Source organism: the organism of the source record quoted next, unplaced genomic scaffold (assembly GCF_019419815.1).
Source record: "Pyrus x bretschneideri cultivar Hongxiangsu unplaced genomic scaffold, Pyrus_bretschneideri_v1 Contig93, whole genome shotgun sequence".
Lineage (NCBI taxonomy): Eukaryota > Viridiplantae > Streptophyta > Magnoliopsida > Rosales > Rosaceae > Pyrus > Pyrus x bretschneideri.
The window spans coordinates 34,726-53,291 of record NW_025999835.1 but is presented as its reverse complement, the minus strand read 5'-3'; the positions used below and the strand labels follow the sequence as shown (position 1 = coordinate 53,291).

The following is an 18,566-nucleotide window of genomic DNA, read 5'->3' as shown; positions in this document are numbered from 1 at the left end:
TGATTATAATTTAGGATTTTTATAACAAATGGTTCTTGAAATTAACCTTCACCATCAAGATGACCTTTAAAATTGAAAATTAATCAATGTGGTCTTTTCCTCACAATTCTGTTAAAATTTTTGTTAAGTACTAATGTGGCACATAAATAGGCTCCACAAAATTTACGAGTTTTTATCACAAACGGTCCGTAAAATTGATCTACACCATCAAGATGGTATCTGAAAATGAAAAATACTCATAATCATTTACCTGCGGATGGGTAATTGAGCTTAACAATATTTTGCTATTCAGTACTACGGTCTGGTGGTATCTCTTCATCTGAAAGTGTGAGATCTTATGTTCGAATCTCGTGAATGACAAATTCAATACCAAATTAGGCTGCCCATTGCGTGGTTTAACCGAAAGTGCAAAAATATCGATGTACTAAAAAAAAAAAAAAAAAAAAAAAACTCTTCTACAAATTGTATTAAGACAAACTAGATGCGTTGGCTATTCCCTGGGGTGGAAATTGTGCGTGTTCACGTTTACCTATTTATTTTCATATAATCGTGTCAACTCACCAGTTGATTAATATATTAATACAATAACTCATAAAATAAAATACTGTCATTTTATTATTATTAACCTCTTATCGTCTCCTTTTTATTGCTTAATTTTACTTTTTTTTTTAATTAAAATATATTTTAAAATATAATGGCCATCACTAACCACACTAGGTAGGTTTTTTTTTTTTAATTTTTTTTAATTTATTTTTTTTTCGACCCTTATATATAAATAATATTAGGTAAACAATATTAATCGTGTTAAACTATGTACACATCGAAAGTGTAACATCCCATGTTCGAAATTAAATTGCCACCCTCTTACAAATATAGCTAGTTAGCAACCAATACACAAATCATAAAACTTTCTTTAAAAAAAAAAAAATGCTATAGAGATTCTTTAGCCATCTGTCACATATTTTTTGAATTCTTTTTTAACTCTCTGCTACCTCATAATTTAATATTAATTTTCGTACTAACATTATAAAAAAAATTTATAGTGCAAAAAACATATGACATTAAAAAAAGTATAAACAGTATCACTTTTTAGAGTATTCTTTGACATTTATGAGAATAAAATACCAAGAAAACTCATTCGGGTTGCATTTACCAAACGCATTCCCAGCTCCGACACTTAAAGAACCAGCCAAAGTCCGCAATTCCTTCTCTCTTCCCCCCGCTTACATGCCGCCGCCGCCGCCTCGGCTATCGGTACTCTCTCTCTCTCTCTCTCTCTCTCTCTCATGTATATTTAATTATCCATTAAATTTGTGGTTCATGTCATTCCTTCTGTTTGATCGACGGGAAACGGACGTAAAAAATAAAATTCCGGGAAAAATTGGTTATCAAAATGTTGTTTCCTGCTGCTCCCCCGGCTTGTTAAACGGCGTGTCGCTTATTGATGATCTAGGGGAATAATGTATCAAATCAAGTCTATGCTAGGTTCTCTGGCAGCCGGAAGTAAGAAATGTAGTGTATTCAAATGATTGGTGTTAGAATTTTGAAATAATTTCCAAGTCTCAGGTGATATGTGTGTGTGTGTTCAAGTTTTGATGTGAACAAGAAATGTCGATTTACTAATTCCGTCGTCGAATTGTAGGACTGGGTTTCGATTTGATGGTACCCTTTAATTGTTCATTTTTGAGGTAGTGAAATTACTTTAAAATCTCCTCGGCCAGAGATTGTTAGGGTTTTGTGTTGTACGCCAAAGATTGAGAATTTGGGAAGCAAAGGTCCCGATCTTATGAAAATTCTATGGTGCTCCGGCGTATAGAGTATTTGGCTGCTCATCCTGTTCCCATTTCTGTCGTTTGGTCAAAGAACTTATTCCAAGAGTTTGGAGATATTGTTGGATAATTCTTCAAAATCTAGTCTTTAGAACATTAATGAAGCATTAGATATTCATATTGGCTCTTACCGGTGGTTTGTTGGCATTTTCGTTATACATTAAGTATGGATCCCTTGTAGTGCTTTCCTCCTAGTCCTAGTCATTTACCTTTCGATTTCTTTGACTATGTTTGAGGCTTCCCCGGAAAACCTCTCCTTTCGTTTCGTGATTTGAGTTATTCCTGTATGTATGTGACTTATTCTTCATGGATGCCACTTCTGGTATGAACTAACTTGAGCTGTTTTACACCACAATTTTGCCTGAAAGTAGGATTTTCGGATTGCTTAATGCGTTAAAGTTTAGCACAAGTGACTTTCTTGGTCTGATTCAATAAGAGATTTGATTTCTTTTTCCTATTACTAAAAAAGAGCGTTACTTTCTTCATCCTCGTTCATCTTTTTCCCTTCCATTTTCTCAATGCAGTGACTCTCAATACCCGAATAGCAAAATGGCGAAATCACATGGCAGCAATGTTTCTCCTGCGCAACAGAAAGGAAGCAAGAATGTTCAGACTGGACATTCCCAGAATATGCTCACCTCAACCTTGACTAAAGGAAATACAACATATGATGAGTTTAAATACGGATTCCCATCTGATGGCTTATCAACTGCATCCAATAAATGGTGGGGAAGCAATAGCCCCGATGGTAATGAAGGCCTCCGTGGGAAAGGAGCTAAGGCAGAGGAAGACAAAAAACCTCAGTCCGACAAATTGGCAGATGACAATGCAAGTTCAATAATAGTGGACACAGAGAAACCCGAAAGTGGGAAAGAGGAGAACATTAGTCCCCAAGGAACAGATTTGTTGGTGTCTGTGAGAAGAAGAGCTGCGGAAGAAAACCAAAAAGCACTTGAGCTTGGTGCTTTCCGGGGTTATGGCGCAAAGAAGCTAGGCAGAAGAGAGAGGAAACTGCTTCTCCGAATATTCAAATCTTCGACTCCAAAACAATGGATACATGACTCCTCTTAGATTCGAGGTGGATTGCTCTGGACGTTATAGATGATAATCCAAGTTAAGAGAAATCGAATTCCCATTCATCTGTTCGAGGTGGATTCCTCTGGACATTATAGATGATAATCCCAGTTAAGATTACCTAGTTTTTATTTTCGTTTTGTTTCTTTTCGGTTTTCTCAACAAGATTGTACTTGACAATTGACAGCCACATTGAATTCTGAATCTGGACTTTGACTGTACTAATATGATGACCTTGAGGCTTCGTTTTGGTGTTCAGGATTGGATTGAATGAGATAACTCACTGGATTAGTAACGACAGAAACTTCTCCCTAATAATCCCACCATGTTTTGGGGGATTGGAAGAGAGGAGATAATTTTCTTTCATGATTAATCCGTCTTTTACCTTCAACAGAACATTACCCTATCCATTCTAGACACCATACGAGGCCGGAATTACGTATGAACTACATGGATCAATTCAAAATCCTGCTTGCTTAGCTTATGTTCTGTTGATGGGGTTTAGACAGATAACTTTGTGCTCAAGAACCCAACAGAGATTTCTGCCTGATATCTAAGAGAGTACGTGGCGAAATTCTGTTGGTTACAGGTCAGCATATCAAATATCCAAAACTGATTTTCCTCACCTTTCTTTTTCTCCCTTTTTGGAGCAAACTTGTGGCTATGCTGTCGTACCCAAAAAAATCTGAGAAGTTAAATCTTCACCAATGAGAAAACAGACGAAGATATCACATAAAACTCTAAGTAGACCTACTAGCTACTCTTTCGAACACAACAAGAAGCATTCAGAAACCCTACATTGTCAAATGGCTTCTTCTGCAATGGCTCTCACCTCCCCTTCCCTAGCTGGCCAAGCTGCAAGGGCCCAATTACCCTCGACTTCTACCCTACTAGGTGAGGGCCCAATTACCATGCGCAAAACCGCAGCCAAGTCCAAAAATGTATCAGCCGGCAGCCAATGGTACGGTCCAGACCGTGTCAAGTACTTGGGTGGGTCCTTTCTCTGGTCAGTCCCCATCTTACCTCACTGGAGAATTCCCTGGTGATTACGGTTGGGACACTGCCGGACTCTCTGCCGACCCTGAGACATTTGCTAAGAACCGTGAGCTTGACGTCATCCATTCTAGATGGGCAATGCTCGGCGCTCTGGGCTGCATTTTTCCAGAACTCCTATCTAGCAACGGAGTCAAGTTCGGTGAGGCTGTTTGGTTCAAGGCGGGAGCCCAAATTTTCAGCGAAGGCGGGCTAGACTACCTGGGGAATCCAAGCTTAGTCCATGCTCAAAGCATTTTGGCAATTTGGGCCACGCAAGTTATCTTGATGGGTGCAGTGGAGGGATACAGAATTGCAGGTGGACCTCTCGGTGAGGTGACAGACCCTTTGTACCCCGGCGGGAGCTTTGATCCATTAGGGCTTGCGGAAGATCCAGAGGCTTTTGCTGAACTTAAGGTGAAGGAGCTAAAGAATGGAAGATTGGCCATGTTCTCCATGTTTGGATTTTTTGTGCAAGCCATTGTCACTGGAAAGGGACCAATAGAGAACTTGGCCGACCACTTGGCTGACCCCGTTAACAACAAGGCTTGGTCATATGCCAAACTTTGTTCCCGGAAAGTGAAGTTGAGAACGTGAGAGAACTGGCTCTACAGATTGTGTCTGTAGGCAGCTCACAGCTGCCGTGAGTTGGGATTTGTATTTGTGTGATTTTGTTCATGTAAATATTGGTTGTGAAAGCAATGGAATATTTCAACAAAACCCGACATATCCTTCAAGCAGGAATCAATCTTCTGGCCAACTTTGGTCTCTAGAAACCTGGTTTCTTTTTTCTGAAAATATGATTTAGCCCTTGAAACTTAATTTTCCTCACATAGAATCCGACAATTTTTTTAATCAAATAAAATCCAGTGACTAGACTCCGCATAAGTAAATTCATTAATTAAGTTTGACTTTACACATATTAAAATTTTCAGATGTCTAAAATACTCCACATAAGGATAGCTTTGAGTTGCTACTTGTCCTAGTATGGAATATTTGGAACGTACGCAATGATTTTCTATGGAATGGTGTCGATGCTTCTCTGTTGGAAACCCAAATTAAAGCTCAAACGTGGCTGACCGAATTAAAAAAATGGAATGCAGCTTCACCGCAAATCTCCTCGGCAATAACACACAAATGGAAGTTCCCAGACTCTGGGTGGATCAAGTGTAATTTTGATGCAGCATGGGATGAGAGGGGGTCGGTTGGAGGTTTTGGGATTGTGGTCAGGAACTCGGTGGGAGGTTTCATGGCAGCACAGGTGGCCAGGGACGAAGGGGTGCGATCGGCGCTACATGCAAAGGCTGCTGCTGCACGTGCAGCAGCGCTGTTCTCACGGAAATAGGGAACGAAATAAGTCCAGGTGGAAGGAGATGCTATGATGGTGATCTCGGCAATTTAGAATGCAAGAGCAGCACATAGTCGTCATTACGAACATCTATTTGAGGATACAAAGCAACTCCTTCAAAATTTCAAGCAATGGAAGGTTTTGTTTAGTCGAAGAGAGACGAATAAAGTGGTCCATCGCCTTGCGAGGTTTAACCTAAGTATTGATTGTTTGATGTAATTTTTGATTTATTATTGGAGAATAGTATTAATAGTTAAATTTGGTACGAGACACTCTTTTTCCCTTCAATTTGGTTGAAAGCCCCAGTAAGGTTTTTATTGAGGTTCACTATAAGCATCCTATTATCGATTTGTACGTATTTCAATCTTCAATGAATATTGCACTTCATTTCAAAAAAATAAAAAAGACTCCTATTTGAATGTTTGATGTACACAATTAATTCCTCGTGAATTGTAAGAGAGAATTAATAATTTAAATAAAAAAAGAAAGAAAAAAAGCATTAATGTTTAAAATTCATTGCCTAATATTAACTAATTAATAAAATACTCATTGTTAACCAAAATTCTATAAAATTACCAATTTAACCCTATAATTAAAAAAGAAGATGAATAAGAAATATGGGGTAGAAATGTAATTTTACACAACCAAATTTTGCTGTTTTTTTTCAAACCCTCATCTACATGTAATCTTAACATATCTCTAATTAAAATAAATAAATAACATCATACTTCCATATTCTCTATCACTCTCTTCCTCTCTCCTTCTATTTCAAAAAAATAATAATAAAAAAAAAAAATTCTCACACACTTTGTTTGTACCCATACGCTAGTATATATTAATAATAAAACAAGCATAGTATATATAGTGTTACTGGACTCAACTCATTGTCTTATCTCCCAACCCAAATTATAGTCCCACCCACCACAAAAAAAAGTTAAAAATTAAAATATTATTTTCCCACCTACTATTTTTTTTAAAATAACCTCTAATATATATTTAAATTCTTTATAAGAATAGATATTAGAGTGCTCATAAACCCAGTTAAACCTTCGCTAACCGCCAATTTCTTTCTTTTTGATTTTTATTCTGATTAAAATTCCAAAAATATGATTGAAATGAGAGATAAACAAACTCATTATGCATTGAACTCCTTTTCTTCGCCCTCGTTGCGTCTTACTCCAAAACTACACTGATCCCTGCCCACAACCACCCCTCCTCCTCTTCTCTGTCAGTCTCCCTTGTCTGCTCTTTGACCACCCCCATGTCAAAGAACACAAAATACACATCAAAAAAGAAAAAGCAACAACCTCAAGAAGCTCACAAAATCAAACCCAAACAACCTAAATAGCTAAATCAAATCACTAATGAATCACCCATGTGTGCACATAGAAACCCAATCACCCCCACATGATGACACCTAAACCTACAATGAATACGCAGCCACACAATTCGTTCTTACGACAACAAACACCAAACGCAATTTCGTTTTGACAGACCCAAAATACTCCCTCCTTCATTTGCATCTACACCTCTCAAAAAATCCCACACCATAATCAAATGCACTATACGAAACCAAAAATTAAAACCTACCTCAAAGGTTTTGTTGGTTGAATGTGAAAATTTACAACTTTTTATCACAAAACAGTGACATTGATATAAGAGCCACTGTGACTAATAATTAAAAATCGGTTACCAAAATAAAATCAAAAATAATTCATAACAATACAAATTTGAAGTGAGAGGATGCAGAAATAGTGAGTAAAATTGATACAAGTCATTCCCTTTTTCCATTGGTCTTTATATCTCATTTTACAAGAGGATAAAATTAGTACTTAACTTTTTATTAAAAGTGAATGGGGAAATAAGACAGTGTGATGAATTTATCAGCACTCTAATATAATAATACAAGGGGTGGTTTTGGTTGGGAAAAACCAAACCGAATGGTTCGGGAAGGGGATAAAAACCGAAACCAAACCAATTATTTCAGTTTATCGAAATTCGACCGAAATGATTTCGGTTTTTCGGGTCTGCTGCTATTCGGTTCGGTTTCAAACCATTTACAAACTAAATGCCTTACATCATTAATCAACCCAATTTAAAAAAAAAAATCATAATCACCATACTAAAATTCAACTTGAATCAAGTTAAAATCCATTTCATTGCCAAGTAACACTGGTCATTAAAGTAATTAGGCAAATCCATACAAATTTGTTCAAAGACACATGAATTCTAACAAGCATATCCTTATTGTATAAGAGATTCAATTAGACACACATGAATTCTAACAAGCATATCCCCATTCTAACAACGATGGTCAACGGTAACTGATCAATGTGACTTTCTCTAAACAAAGGGTTCTCCCTAGGCATGGCTGATCAATGTCTGAGTTTGGAAGTATATTTCTCTAAACAAAGTTAATGAACTTTTCAATTTTTCAATCCTACTTCCCCTTTCTCACGCTGTCTTCCCTATTTTTCCTAGAACCCACTCTTCAATCAGTTGGATCCAAAAATTCCAAATTCCGAGACATTTTCTCTCTCACTCTCACTCCCCTTCTGGATAATATTCTGTTTCAGAAAAATCCTTCAGGTGTGAAGCCATCTCAAAAATACCTTCCCAGTTTCTTCATCGGCTGGGTTGAAATTCACATCTCCTTCGCTAGGTTGAAGATCTCAGGCCTTGAATTAGAGAGTCCCAAATCCAATTCCGCTGCAAGTTCAGAGCTTCGACCATTTGGGTCCTCATAAAATGCTTTGCTTCTTCGTCTGCAAATTTAGGAGAGCCCAGGTCACTAATCCGATTCTTGTCGTCTTCTTCTTGCCGAACTAGTCTGCCAGAACCCCCCTTCAAACTGCAAATCCGCTCATTCAAAAGCACATCAGACTGCAGATCCACTCCTTTCCTTCTCCTTCTCCCTAAAAAGCTTTGAGAAAATTGAAAGAAATCAAAAAGCTTTGAGAAAATTGAAAGAAATCGATAAGCTTTGAGGAAAAAAAAAATGGGATTGAAAAGCGAGGGGATATGTGTTTTACAGGAGGAGACGATAGCTGTTTGGATTAAGACGAATCGGGGTTTGGTATGAAGACGAATCTAGGGTGGATGAATATTGAAAGAGAGATAAATAAAAACCCTAAAGAGAGAGATTATAAATAAAAAATTATAACTAAAATTAAAATAAATTATTATATTATATTTAATATCGTATCTTTTTTAATAATTTAACAAGGTGGCAGCAGTTTTATATAAAAGTTTATCAAACACTTGAACACTGCATTTTTTGTTAAAAACACTCTTACAAAAAAGTTTACCAAACACTTAATTGCTTTATCTTACAGCTGTTTATTCTCACAGTACAGAAGAAGTTTTTTTTTAAAGCACAACAATACCAAACTAGTCCTTAGACCTGTATAATTGATCCCCAGCAATCACATTAGAGAAACAAAAGGATATGTGGTATTAATGATGGATCCCCAGCAAAAATTGATGGATCCTCGCATTATATTGATGGATCCCACATAAATCCAAATAACTAATTAGAATCCAACACCTAATACCGGTATTAAATTAAATATTTTTTTAATTTTACAGTGAGGTTCGATTTCAGTTCCGTTTCAGATGTTCAAAACTGAAACCAAACCGTTTCAAAACCACGAAAATCAAACAGTTCGATGCAGTCAGGTTTGGTCCGTATTTCGGTTCGATTCCTAGTGCCCATCTCTTACGATATATGTGAGGGTTGATACGATTCAAATCAAAACTCTAATTTTAATTCAAAATTCCAAAATAAAAACCCCCTAATTACAATTTAAAATCCCTAAAACTGAAACCCTAATTCTATTTCAGAATCCCAAATCAAAACCCTTATTACATTTCCATCCCAAATTGAGACCCTAATTCTATTTAAGAATTCCCAAATCACAACCCTAATCTCCATTTCAGAATCCCAAATTGAAACCCTAATCAAATTTGAAGAATTAGGGTGATATTTTTTACTTTCTGTATTGATTTGTGTTTATTTTGTGTTGATTTGTGAAAAGTTTACGTTAAATTTGAAATTTTAATAGATGTATCAACAATCCACAAGAGTAAATTTAACCTCTCTATCCAAGAAACTCAAGAGGTCAATACTCTCATTGAAGAGTATGTGGCCAAATTATATTGGCTTGAGATCAACACCTAACAAGTGGAACATATGCCCAACCATCTGGAATTGAAGACGTCTCCCACCACAAAGAGCAATGAGCAATTCGGTTGGCTAAAGCTCAAAGCGTATAATATCCAAAATGTTATAAATATGCACAAAAGTTAGATAAATAACTTTTGTTAGGGATAGAAGCGAAGTAGGTGCAAAATATCATTCTGTTTAGTTTCGTAATTATAATACAAAAAAATTGCAGGTAAAAAGAAGAATGGAGGGATACTTATATTATTGCTTTCACTACTTTTTTTTTGTTGTGTATTGTAATCACACATGGAATGCTCTTTATATAGAACCACATCCGTGACAAACTAAAAAGTGAAATAATTGCCCATTTGCAAACATCACACAACAACAATTACACTACTATTCTCAAGTCTTCCTCACTTAAAGTATGTGGACATTCATTCTCACAATTTTGCAACACAAAACAGTTTTAATATTTTCTTTCTGTTTTTGGAAGTAAACTAGTGGAGCATATCAAGCCCACAGGAAATCATCAAATCTCCAATGGAACAAAATCGATCGTGAAAATCCTTGGAACATCGTTTTCACCAATGAAAAAAGGAATGAAGATATCACGTAGATAAGCACCGCATGCACCAAAATGGTATATATTCCCACCTACGTCTCTGACCAAACAACAACAACAACATTGTTAAGAGTAATATACTCAGTAGTCATACACTATATTGCATCTTTTCTGAAATGGCTTCTTCAACAATGGCTCTCTCCTCTCCTTCTCTTGCTGGGCAAGCTGTCAAGCTTAATCCTTCTTCATCTAACCTTCGTGGAATTGGGATCCAACCTAACCCTAGCTAGGGTTTGGTTGGAGGCTTGCCAAAGCCACTGAACCAAGCACATATATTCCATATCCTTTAATTAATATATAATTAAAGATTTTACCAAGACATATTAATATAATCCATCTCCACATTTGAGTGGACCATTATTTATTTAATAAATGTTCAATAAATCTAACAATTCTTATTTCTCTAGCATTTTCATAATATACAATGTGTAAAGACCTGTAGAGAAAGAAGGGTATCAAAGTCTAACCAAATTTCAATAAAAAGTAAGTTTTAGTAAAAAGCAGAGATCTTAATTATACAACTCATGCCAACATCCTCTCTCAAATTGGTTAAATGCATAGATATTTTCTATGCCCAACTTGCCAATTGGGTTGTAAAATATGTTACTTAACAGTGTCTTTGTCAAAATATCTGGTAATTGATCTTAGACTTTACAAACGAACGTAAATTGTATGATTTATACAACTGAAAATAAAAATGCAAACACATGTTACCATCACAGATATAGTTGTAGTAAATAGTCGTTAAAGTCTTGTCATTTCTTGATTATATGTAAAGAGAAAAAAGAAAAGTCTGCAAAATGCTAAAACTTTCCAGGTGTGGCACAATGGCTTCAATGTAAATAATTATTACACGTGTCGTTGGATTTAATTTCAATAACCTATTAGATTTTTCTATTTTCAGTTTCAGTAGTTAAATTGTAGGAATTTTAACGAAAAGTTTTCGGTAATGTTCATTTTAACGAAAAATTATATTTTTACACTAAAAAATCAATCATGATACTGTTCACTTACCCTTTATTTTACCCTTATCATTAAAACTCAAAGTTTTCAAAAAAATTTCATTAGTTTTCCTTTCAATTTTCCTTTTACCATTAAGAAAAAATTGCAAATTTCCATCCGTAGTGCTAGATTGGATCCAAAAGAACAATCCTGATTCCTTACTCTTCCTCTCATTATCCAGAAAAATCTTCAAATGTCATTACTCTCATCCAAAGTGTATGTATGTGGCCAAATTTTATTGGCTAGATGTCTCTGACCACAAAGAGTACTGAGTAAATTCAATTGGCTATAATTGAAAGCACATGTAGTATCCAAAAACAACTTTTCCTTCTTTCTGTTTTTGGAACTAAAAGTAGCGGAGCATATCAAGCCAACTGGAAATTATCAAAGCTTAATGGAGGAGATTCATTGAGAAAATCTTGAACATCATATCAGATGAAGATATCACAATTCACAAAGATAAGGACTCCATTGCCCCCACCAAACCCTATAAATATACCTACCAACGTCTTTAGCTACCAGAACAACAACAAGAACTCGAGTTTCCCTTGTCCGAGAGCTAAAACTCAATACACTTTCATTTTTCTGAAATGGCTTCTTCAACAATGGCACTCTCCTCTCCTTCTCTTTCTGGCCAAGCTGCCAAGCTTAATCCTTCTTCATCTAACCTTCTTGGTGAGGGCCGAGTCACCATGCGCAAAACCGCAGCAAAGTCCAAGAAAGTGTCATCTGGCAGCCCGTGGTATGGGCCAGACCGTGCTAAATACTTGGGACCATTCTCTGGGGAGTCTCCTTCTTACCTAACCGGAGAATTCCCTGGCGATTACGGTTGGGACACTGCTGGACTTTCAGCCGACCCAGAAACCTTTGCCAAGAACCGGGAGCTCGAAGTCATTCACTCAAGATGGGCGATGCTTGGCGCTCTGGGCTGCATTTTCCCAGAACTTCTATCCCGCAACGGAGTCAAGTTCGGTGAGGCTACTTGGTTCAAGGCGGGAGCCCAAATATTCAGTCAAGGTGGACTAGACTACTTGGGAAACCCAAGCTTAGTCCATGCCCAAAGCATTTTGGCAATTTGGGCCACACAAGTTATCTTAATGGGAGCAGTGGAGGGCTACAGGGTTGCCGGCGGACCTCTCGGTGAGATAACCGACCCGTTGTACCCTGGCGGGAGCTTTGACCCATTAGGGCTTGCAGAGGATCCAGAAGCTTTTGCTGAGCTTAAGGTGAAGGAGCTCAAGAATGGAAGATTGGCCATGTTTTCTATGTTTGGATTTTTTGTACAAGCCATTGTTACTGGAAAAGGTCCAATAGAAAACCTAGCTGACCACTTGGCTGACCCCGTTAACAACAACGCTTGGTCATATGCCACCAACTTTGCTCCAGGGCAGTGAGGCTAAGATTCCCTCTGATCTTGGAGAGAAGCACTTCTACTAATTGCTTTTACTTGTTAATTGTTTTGGCAAATGTATGAATTGGGATTTTCATTTTTTCTTGTGTGCTTGTGTTGATATATACAACTTTGTGATCAACGGGAAGGAATATATCAACAATTGGTTTCAGTAAAAATTTGCATTGCCCTTGAATATTTCATCGCACTAATTAATAATTTTATACAAACACTGAATTTTTCTTGGTCAGACAACTTATTGAATCAGCATCATGCCTTCAAAGAAACGGAAAAGCCTCATTTGGTATCTTTATTAACAACCTATTCAGCCAGAATATTCTGATGAACTGGTAAAGCCCCAAAGAGCCAGCAGCATAATGGCAACTACGTTCATTTGATCCATCTTCTCATGGAAAATAAAGAATCAATTCAGCGAGGAATTCAAAATTTCCGATATTGGTTTGCCTCTTATATGTAATTTCCTGTCAGGCCAGATATAATTTTATATGTTCTAATGAAATATTATCAAAGATATTGATGCATGATTTACAGCAGTTCCTTAGTGCCCACCATGGCAAGGAAACAGACATTAGTGCAAAAGGTTCACTCATTCCAAAATGCTATAAATTGATGGATAATCCGTTAAAATTGAAGAACTTTGTAACATGTATTCTTATTTCTTTAGAGCCTAATATATAGAGTGATGTTATGGAGACTATCTTTGTAGACCATATTTAATAGACCATATGATGTGGTGGGAGATGGTTGAATTTCTTCTTTAAATCATTCAAATTAACTTCAACCATCAACCACCATGCATGTCATGTGATTTATAAATTTAGTTCAAAAAATTGTTCTGTTTATGTGTAAAGACTTGTCAAGAAGGAAAGGTATTAAAGTCTAACCTAATTACAATAGAAAATAAGTTTTAGTAAGAAACAAAGACTTTAATTACACAATTCATGCCAACATTGCTTCTCAAGTTTGTTGCATGCATACATATCCTCAATGCGCAACTTGCCAATCGAGTTGTAATGTCAAAATAACTGGTAGTTGATCTCAAACTTTACAAACGAACGTAAGTTAAACGATATCTTACTGTCTAATTTCTCTTTAATGCAATGTCTATTCACTTCAGCATGATTCGTACGATCATATTGAATTGGATTATAAGCAATATAGATAACAACCTTGCTATCACAATGCAAGTTTAATGTCACATCCCGGCCTAGGCCTCTACCACATCCAGGGCTCGACTCCACCGTAGCACGATATTGTCCGCTTTGGACCCCAACCACGTCCTCACGGTTTTGTTTTTGGGAAATCACATGAGAAGTTCCCAGTGGGTCACACATCCTGGGATTGCTCTCGCCCGAACTTCGGAGTTCCGATGGAATCCGAAGCCAATGAGCTCCCAAAAGGCCTCATTCTAATAGAGGTGGGCATGTACATATAAGGCATAGAGGATCCACTCCCCTGGACGATGTGGGATCTAACATTTAATCCCAAGTTTCAGTCAACAGTTTCTATAGTAAGAGGAGTTCACAAATTCCCTTGGCCATGATACGAAAACGTTTGTACATCCGAAAGTATAGTTGTAGTAAATAGTCATTAGCATCTTGTCATTTCTTGATTGCATGTAAAGAGAAAAAAGAAAAGTGTGCAAAATGCTACAAATTTCTGGATGTGGCACTGTGGCTTTAGCTGTTAGATTTTATTTGAGTAACTATTAGATCTTCTATTTCAGTCTCTACCATTCATTTTTTGTGCAACTTACCATTAAAGAAAAATTGCAAAGTTCCATCCTTGGATAAAAAATAAAATAAAAAATCATCCTTATTCTTAGACTCTTCTTCTCATTATCCAAAAAATCTTCAGGTGTCATTACTCTCATCCAAAGTGTATGTATGTGGCCAAATTGTATTGGCTAGACGTCTCTCACCACAAAGAGTATTGAGCAAATTCAATTGGCTACAATTGAAGGCACAGGTAATATCCAAAATAGCTTTTTCCTTCTCTTTCTGTGTTTGGAACTAAAAGTACGTAGTGGAGCATATCAAGCCAACTGGTAATTATCAAAGCTCAATGGAAGAGACTCATCGGGAAAATCTTGAACATGATTTACACCAATGAAAAATCAGATGAAGATATCACATTTCACAAAGATAAAGACTCCATTGCCCCACCAAACCCTATACATATACCTAGCTACCAACGTCTCTAGCTACCAGAACAACAACAACAACAAGAAGCACTCGGCTTTCCCTCATTGTCCGAGAGCTAAAACTCAATACACTTCATTTAATTTTCTCAAATGGCTTCTTCTGCAATGGCTCTCACCTCCCCTTCCCTAGCTGGCCAAGCTGTCAAGCTTAGTAAATCGACTTCTACCCTACGAGGTGAGGGCCGAATTACCATGCGCAAAACCGCAGCCAAGTCCAAAAATGTATCATGCGGCAGCCCATGGTATGGTCCAGACCGTGTCAAGTACTTGGGTCCTTTCTCTGGTGAGTCCCCATCTTACCTCACCGGAGAATTCCCTGGTGATTACGGTTGGGACACTGCCGGACTCTCAGCCGACCCCGAGACATTTGCTAAGAACCGTGAGCTTGAAGTCATCCATTCTAGATGGGCAATGCTCGGGGCTCTGGGCTGTATTTTCCCAGAGCTCCTATCTCGCAACAGAGTCAAGTTCGGCGAGGCTGTTTGGTTCAAGGCGGGAGCCCAGATTTTCAGTGAAGGCGGGCTAGACTACTTGGGGAACCCAAGCTTAGTCCATGCTCAAAGCATTTTGGCAATTTGGGCCACACAAGTTATCTTGATGGGTGCAGTGGAGGGATACAGAATTGCAGGTGGACCTCTCGGTGAGGTGACAGACCCATTGTACCCCGGCGGGAGGTTTGACCCGTTAGGCCTTGCAGAAGATCCAGAGGCTTTTGCTGAGCTTAAGGTGAAGGAGCTTAAGAATGGAAGATTGGCCATGTTTTCTATGTTTGGATTTTTTCTACAAGCCATAGTTACTGGAAAAGGACCAATAGAGAACTTGGCCGACCACTTGTCTGACCCTGTGAACAACAATGCTTGGTCATACGCCACAAACTTCGTTCCTGGAAAGTGAGACTGAGAGCAGAGAAGCGTTATTACAAAGTTTGCAGGTCATTGTTCTTGTGAAATGGGGTTTCAGTTAATATGCTTATGTTGATGAAACTTGTTGATCTAAGAGGAATATAACAACAAATATGCTTTGAGTTTGAAGTAAAAGTTTGCATGTGAAATTTGCCTCTTTACCTATAAACCTCTATTTGGTTACAATATTTTACTTGAATCAGAATTGTTGTGCACTGCAAGTAATGGTAAATATGCGATATAAGTTCAAATTCTGCAGCAGTCTGCAGAACTTGAGATGTTACGGCCAGTTACATAATTACAGATATTCAATCATTTGCATTATTTCATCCTGAAATTTCTAATGATAAAGATTAAATAAATTGCATTTAATTATGAGGTGTCAATATATCTCATACAACAATCCAATTCGTTCTATGTTGTAATTACTGATTTCCATTATCCGAGTCCTTATGCTACATTTTACGTATAATTAAATTCTTAGAGCATTGCATGTGCTAAGCTACTAGATTCTTATTTCAAAGAAAAATAAACAAGAGACTTAAAATGTACTCATTAAAAAGGGACCAAAATTCAAGCGGCACAAAACTCAACTTCCTCTATCTGAGCTTGAATGATTGAATTTATAAAAAATTTCATCTACAATCCGAACTTGAACATAACAAAGTTGGTTAGAACAATGTAATTTTTAAATCTCCCATCCCGAATATCGTTTGTATAAAAAAGTTTAAAAACTCCCAGTAAACAATTCCCATACATTTTCAATGATGATTTACCCATAGTTAGGAAACTTTTTTTTTCTATGGAGTTAGGGAACTTTTTACTGCATGCATGTTACCTGGTCTTTCATTATAATATAAACAGTGTGTTAGAAGATAACATAATTGCTGTTCCTCGTTAAAATAAAGAAATATGCACTGTGCTTGGATAATGGGAGGGGTGTGACAGATAAATAAAAAATTGGAGTAATTCTAGAAAGGCCTCGCGCAAGCATCCAAGAAATGAGCATCTTATTGGACATGGAATGTAAGGGGGACAAATCATGTATAGAAAGCAACAAATTAATTATTAAAACTGATACACGATTTTGGCTACATGATCTTCATGTGTCTTTTAGGTTTATCCTAAATGTGGGAATGTTATAAGTAAAATTAAAGTCTTAGATATAAGGTGGCATGCATGTGAAAGATATATTAAACTAGTACTAGTAAATTAGAATATATAAAAAAAAAACTAGTGAACAATATAGAATATATATATAAACCTAGTGAACAATCAACATAAGTTATTCAGGATGTGGTGACTACCTCGGACTGAACTACTATTAGGTGTAAGATTATATTAGTGTTGCACACTTGTATTTAACATCTCATATAAATTCAGGATTGCAAAGATTGATTTCAATAATACTTGTACACTAATAAATAGTGTATTATTAGGATTTTATAGCTAAAGCAATCCTGATACGATTAGTAAACCTAATTAGATATGAATACTAAGGTTTAGGTGATAAAGTCGTGTTCGAGTAGAATTACATGATGGGAAGTTTCTTACTTAGACTCCACCTCTTTTACTATATAACAAGGGTCCCTACTCTCACGCTCGATACACATAAATAACCCTTCAAGCCCCATTGAATAGAGCTATTATAAAGTGAGTGAAAAAGAGTAGATCATTTGTTTTTGCTATGGAGATGTCACGACACAAGGAGAGATGCATACACTCAGAATATTGCTCAATGGAGGTTCCGCAATAAAGGTTCTAATCCAGATAAGTGTTTTTAGTTGATTATGATTTTCCTTCTTATATTAGGAACTAAGCTGAATTGGCTTAAAATAAACTAAGTTGAACTAATTTAATAAAATGTTTAATACAGTATCAAACTAAGAAATAGGATAATTAACAAACTCTAAGACCATTTCGTCCAAAACAAAGAAACCCTGTAAAATCATCTACTGATTAATTCATACATGCCATTAGTTGCTAATTAACTTAGAAGTGAGTTGGGCTGGGGTGTTTTAAAGTTATCTGCCTAGAATGTGGGCTATAAATTAATATATAGGGCCTCTGGCTTATGGCATGCAGAAATTATTTTTCAACTTCCTGTGTATGGTAGCTAAAATAATTAGGACAAAAAACAGAAACTGGTTGTCACTTGTACCCAGCTCATTTGCTACATTTCTTTTGGCAAAGCAAAGTAAAAATTAGTTTATCTGAGGCACAGTATTTTCTTGATCCAAGAATCCAGATGGGACATTCATTATTTATAACATAAGTAGGGGAAACTACATAAATAGAGAACTCCAGTTGTTTTATACCTATATTTATACATTGATCATCGTAAGTGGTGCCTACAACCTTGCTTGAAGCTTCAAGTTAGAATGATTTTGATCGAAGTCGTATTCGTAACAACCCAATCTCGAGGTCTTACTGAATCGGTGTATCGTTATTAGTCCAAGTCCAAATAGATTAAATTCGAATTTAGAACCTCTTTTAATATTCGTAATCACCAATACAATTAAAATCACTTATGTAATTGAATACATAACATTGAGTTCACACAATATAATGAGTTACAGTTGAGTCTGTTATTACGCGTTTTTTTTTTGCTTTATATTAAGGGGTTTTATCACAAATGATCCTTTAAATTAACATTCACCATCAAGATGGTCCCTGAAATTGAAAATCAATCAATGTAGTCCCTGAAAATAGGTGTTGCAAATCAATGTAGTCATTCCGTCACAATTCTGTTAAAAATTATGTTAAGTGTTGACATGGCACATAAATGGGTCTCATAAGTCCTTTTTTCTCACAAATGGTCCTTGAAATTGATTTGTGACATCAAAATGGTTCCTGAAATTGACTTGCGACATTGAAATGGTCTTTGAAATTGACCTGCGACATCAAAATGGTCCCTGAAATTGACCTGCGACGTTGAAATGGTCATTGAAATTGAAAATCGATCAATGTAGTCC

The 18,566-nt window shown here is 36.6% G+C and overlaps 4 protein-coding genes across 4 annotated transcripts; all 4 read left to right on the top strand.

Moving 5' to 3' along the window:
* The first annotated feature begins 1,123 nt into the window (after positions 1-1,123).
* On the top strand, positions 1,124-4,746 carry LOC103965934 (chlorophyll a-b binding protein of LHCII type 1). Its single transcript, XM_009379041.2, is given in 4 exon segments — positions 1,124-1,254; positions 2,354-3,895; positions 3,897-4,495; positions 4,497-4,746. Coding segments are annotated over 3 exon segments (906 nt in total). The 5' UTR covers positions 1,124-1,254; positions 2,354-3,610; the 3' UTR covers positions 4,519-4,746.
* Positions 2,379-2,900, top strand: LOC125467844. The gene has a single exon (XM_048576892.1). The coding sequence runs from the start codon at positions 2,379-2,381 to the stop codon at positions 2,898-2,900; it is 522 nt and encodes a 173-aa protein (XP_048432849.1).
* A 6,852-nt stretch (positions 4,747-11,598) lies between the features above and the next one.
* Positions 11,599-12,565, top strand: LOC103965954 (chlorophyll a-b binding protein of LHCII type 1). The gene has a single exon (XM_009379060.2). It carries the CDS (start codon positions 11,666-11,668, stop codon positions 12,467-12,469), a length of 804 nt encoding a protein of 267 aa, XP_009377335.2. The 5' UTR covers positions 11,599-11,665; the 3' UTR covers positions 12,470-12,565.
* A 2,053-nt stretch (positions 12,566-14,618) lies between these two features.
* LOC103965963 (chlorophyll a-b binding protein of LHCII type 1-like) lies at positions 14,619-15,716 on the top strand. Its single transcript, XM_009379069.3, has one exon. The coding sequence runs from the start codon at positions 14,780-14,782 to the stop codon at positions 15,581-15,583; it is 804 nt and encodes a 267-aa protein (XP_009377344.2). The 5' UTR covers positions 14,619-14,779; the 3' UTR covers positions 15,584-15,716.
* Positions 15,717-18,566: the final 2,850 nt, after the last annotated feature.

Coding starts and splice junctions, on each gene's coding strand:
- LOC125467844 (XM_048576892.1), top strand. CDS start 2,379: ATGGCGAAATCACATGGCAGCAATGTTTCTCCTGCGCAACAGAAAGGA.
- LOC103965954 (XM_009379060.2), top strand. CDS start 11,666: ATGGCTTCTTCAACAATGGCACTCTCCTCTCCTTCTCTTTCTGGCCAA.
- LOC103965963 (XM_009379069.3), top strand. CDS start 14,780: ATGGCTTCTTCTGCAATGGCTCTCACCTCCCCTTCCCTAGCTGGCCAA.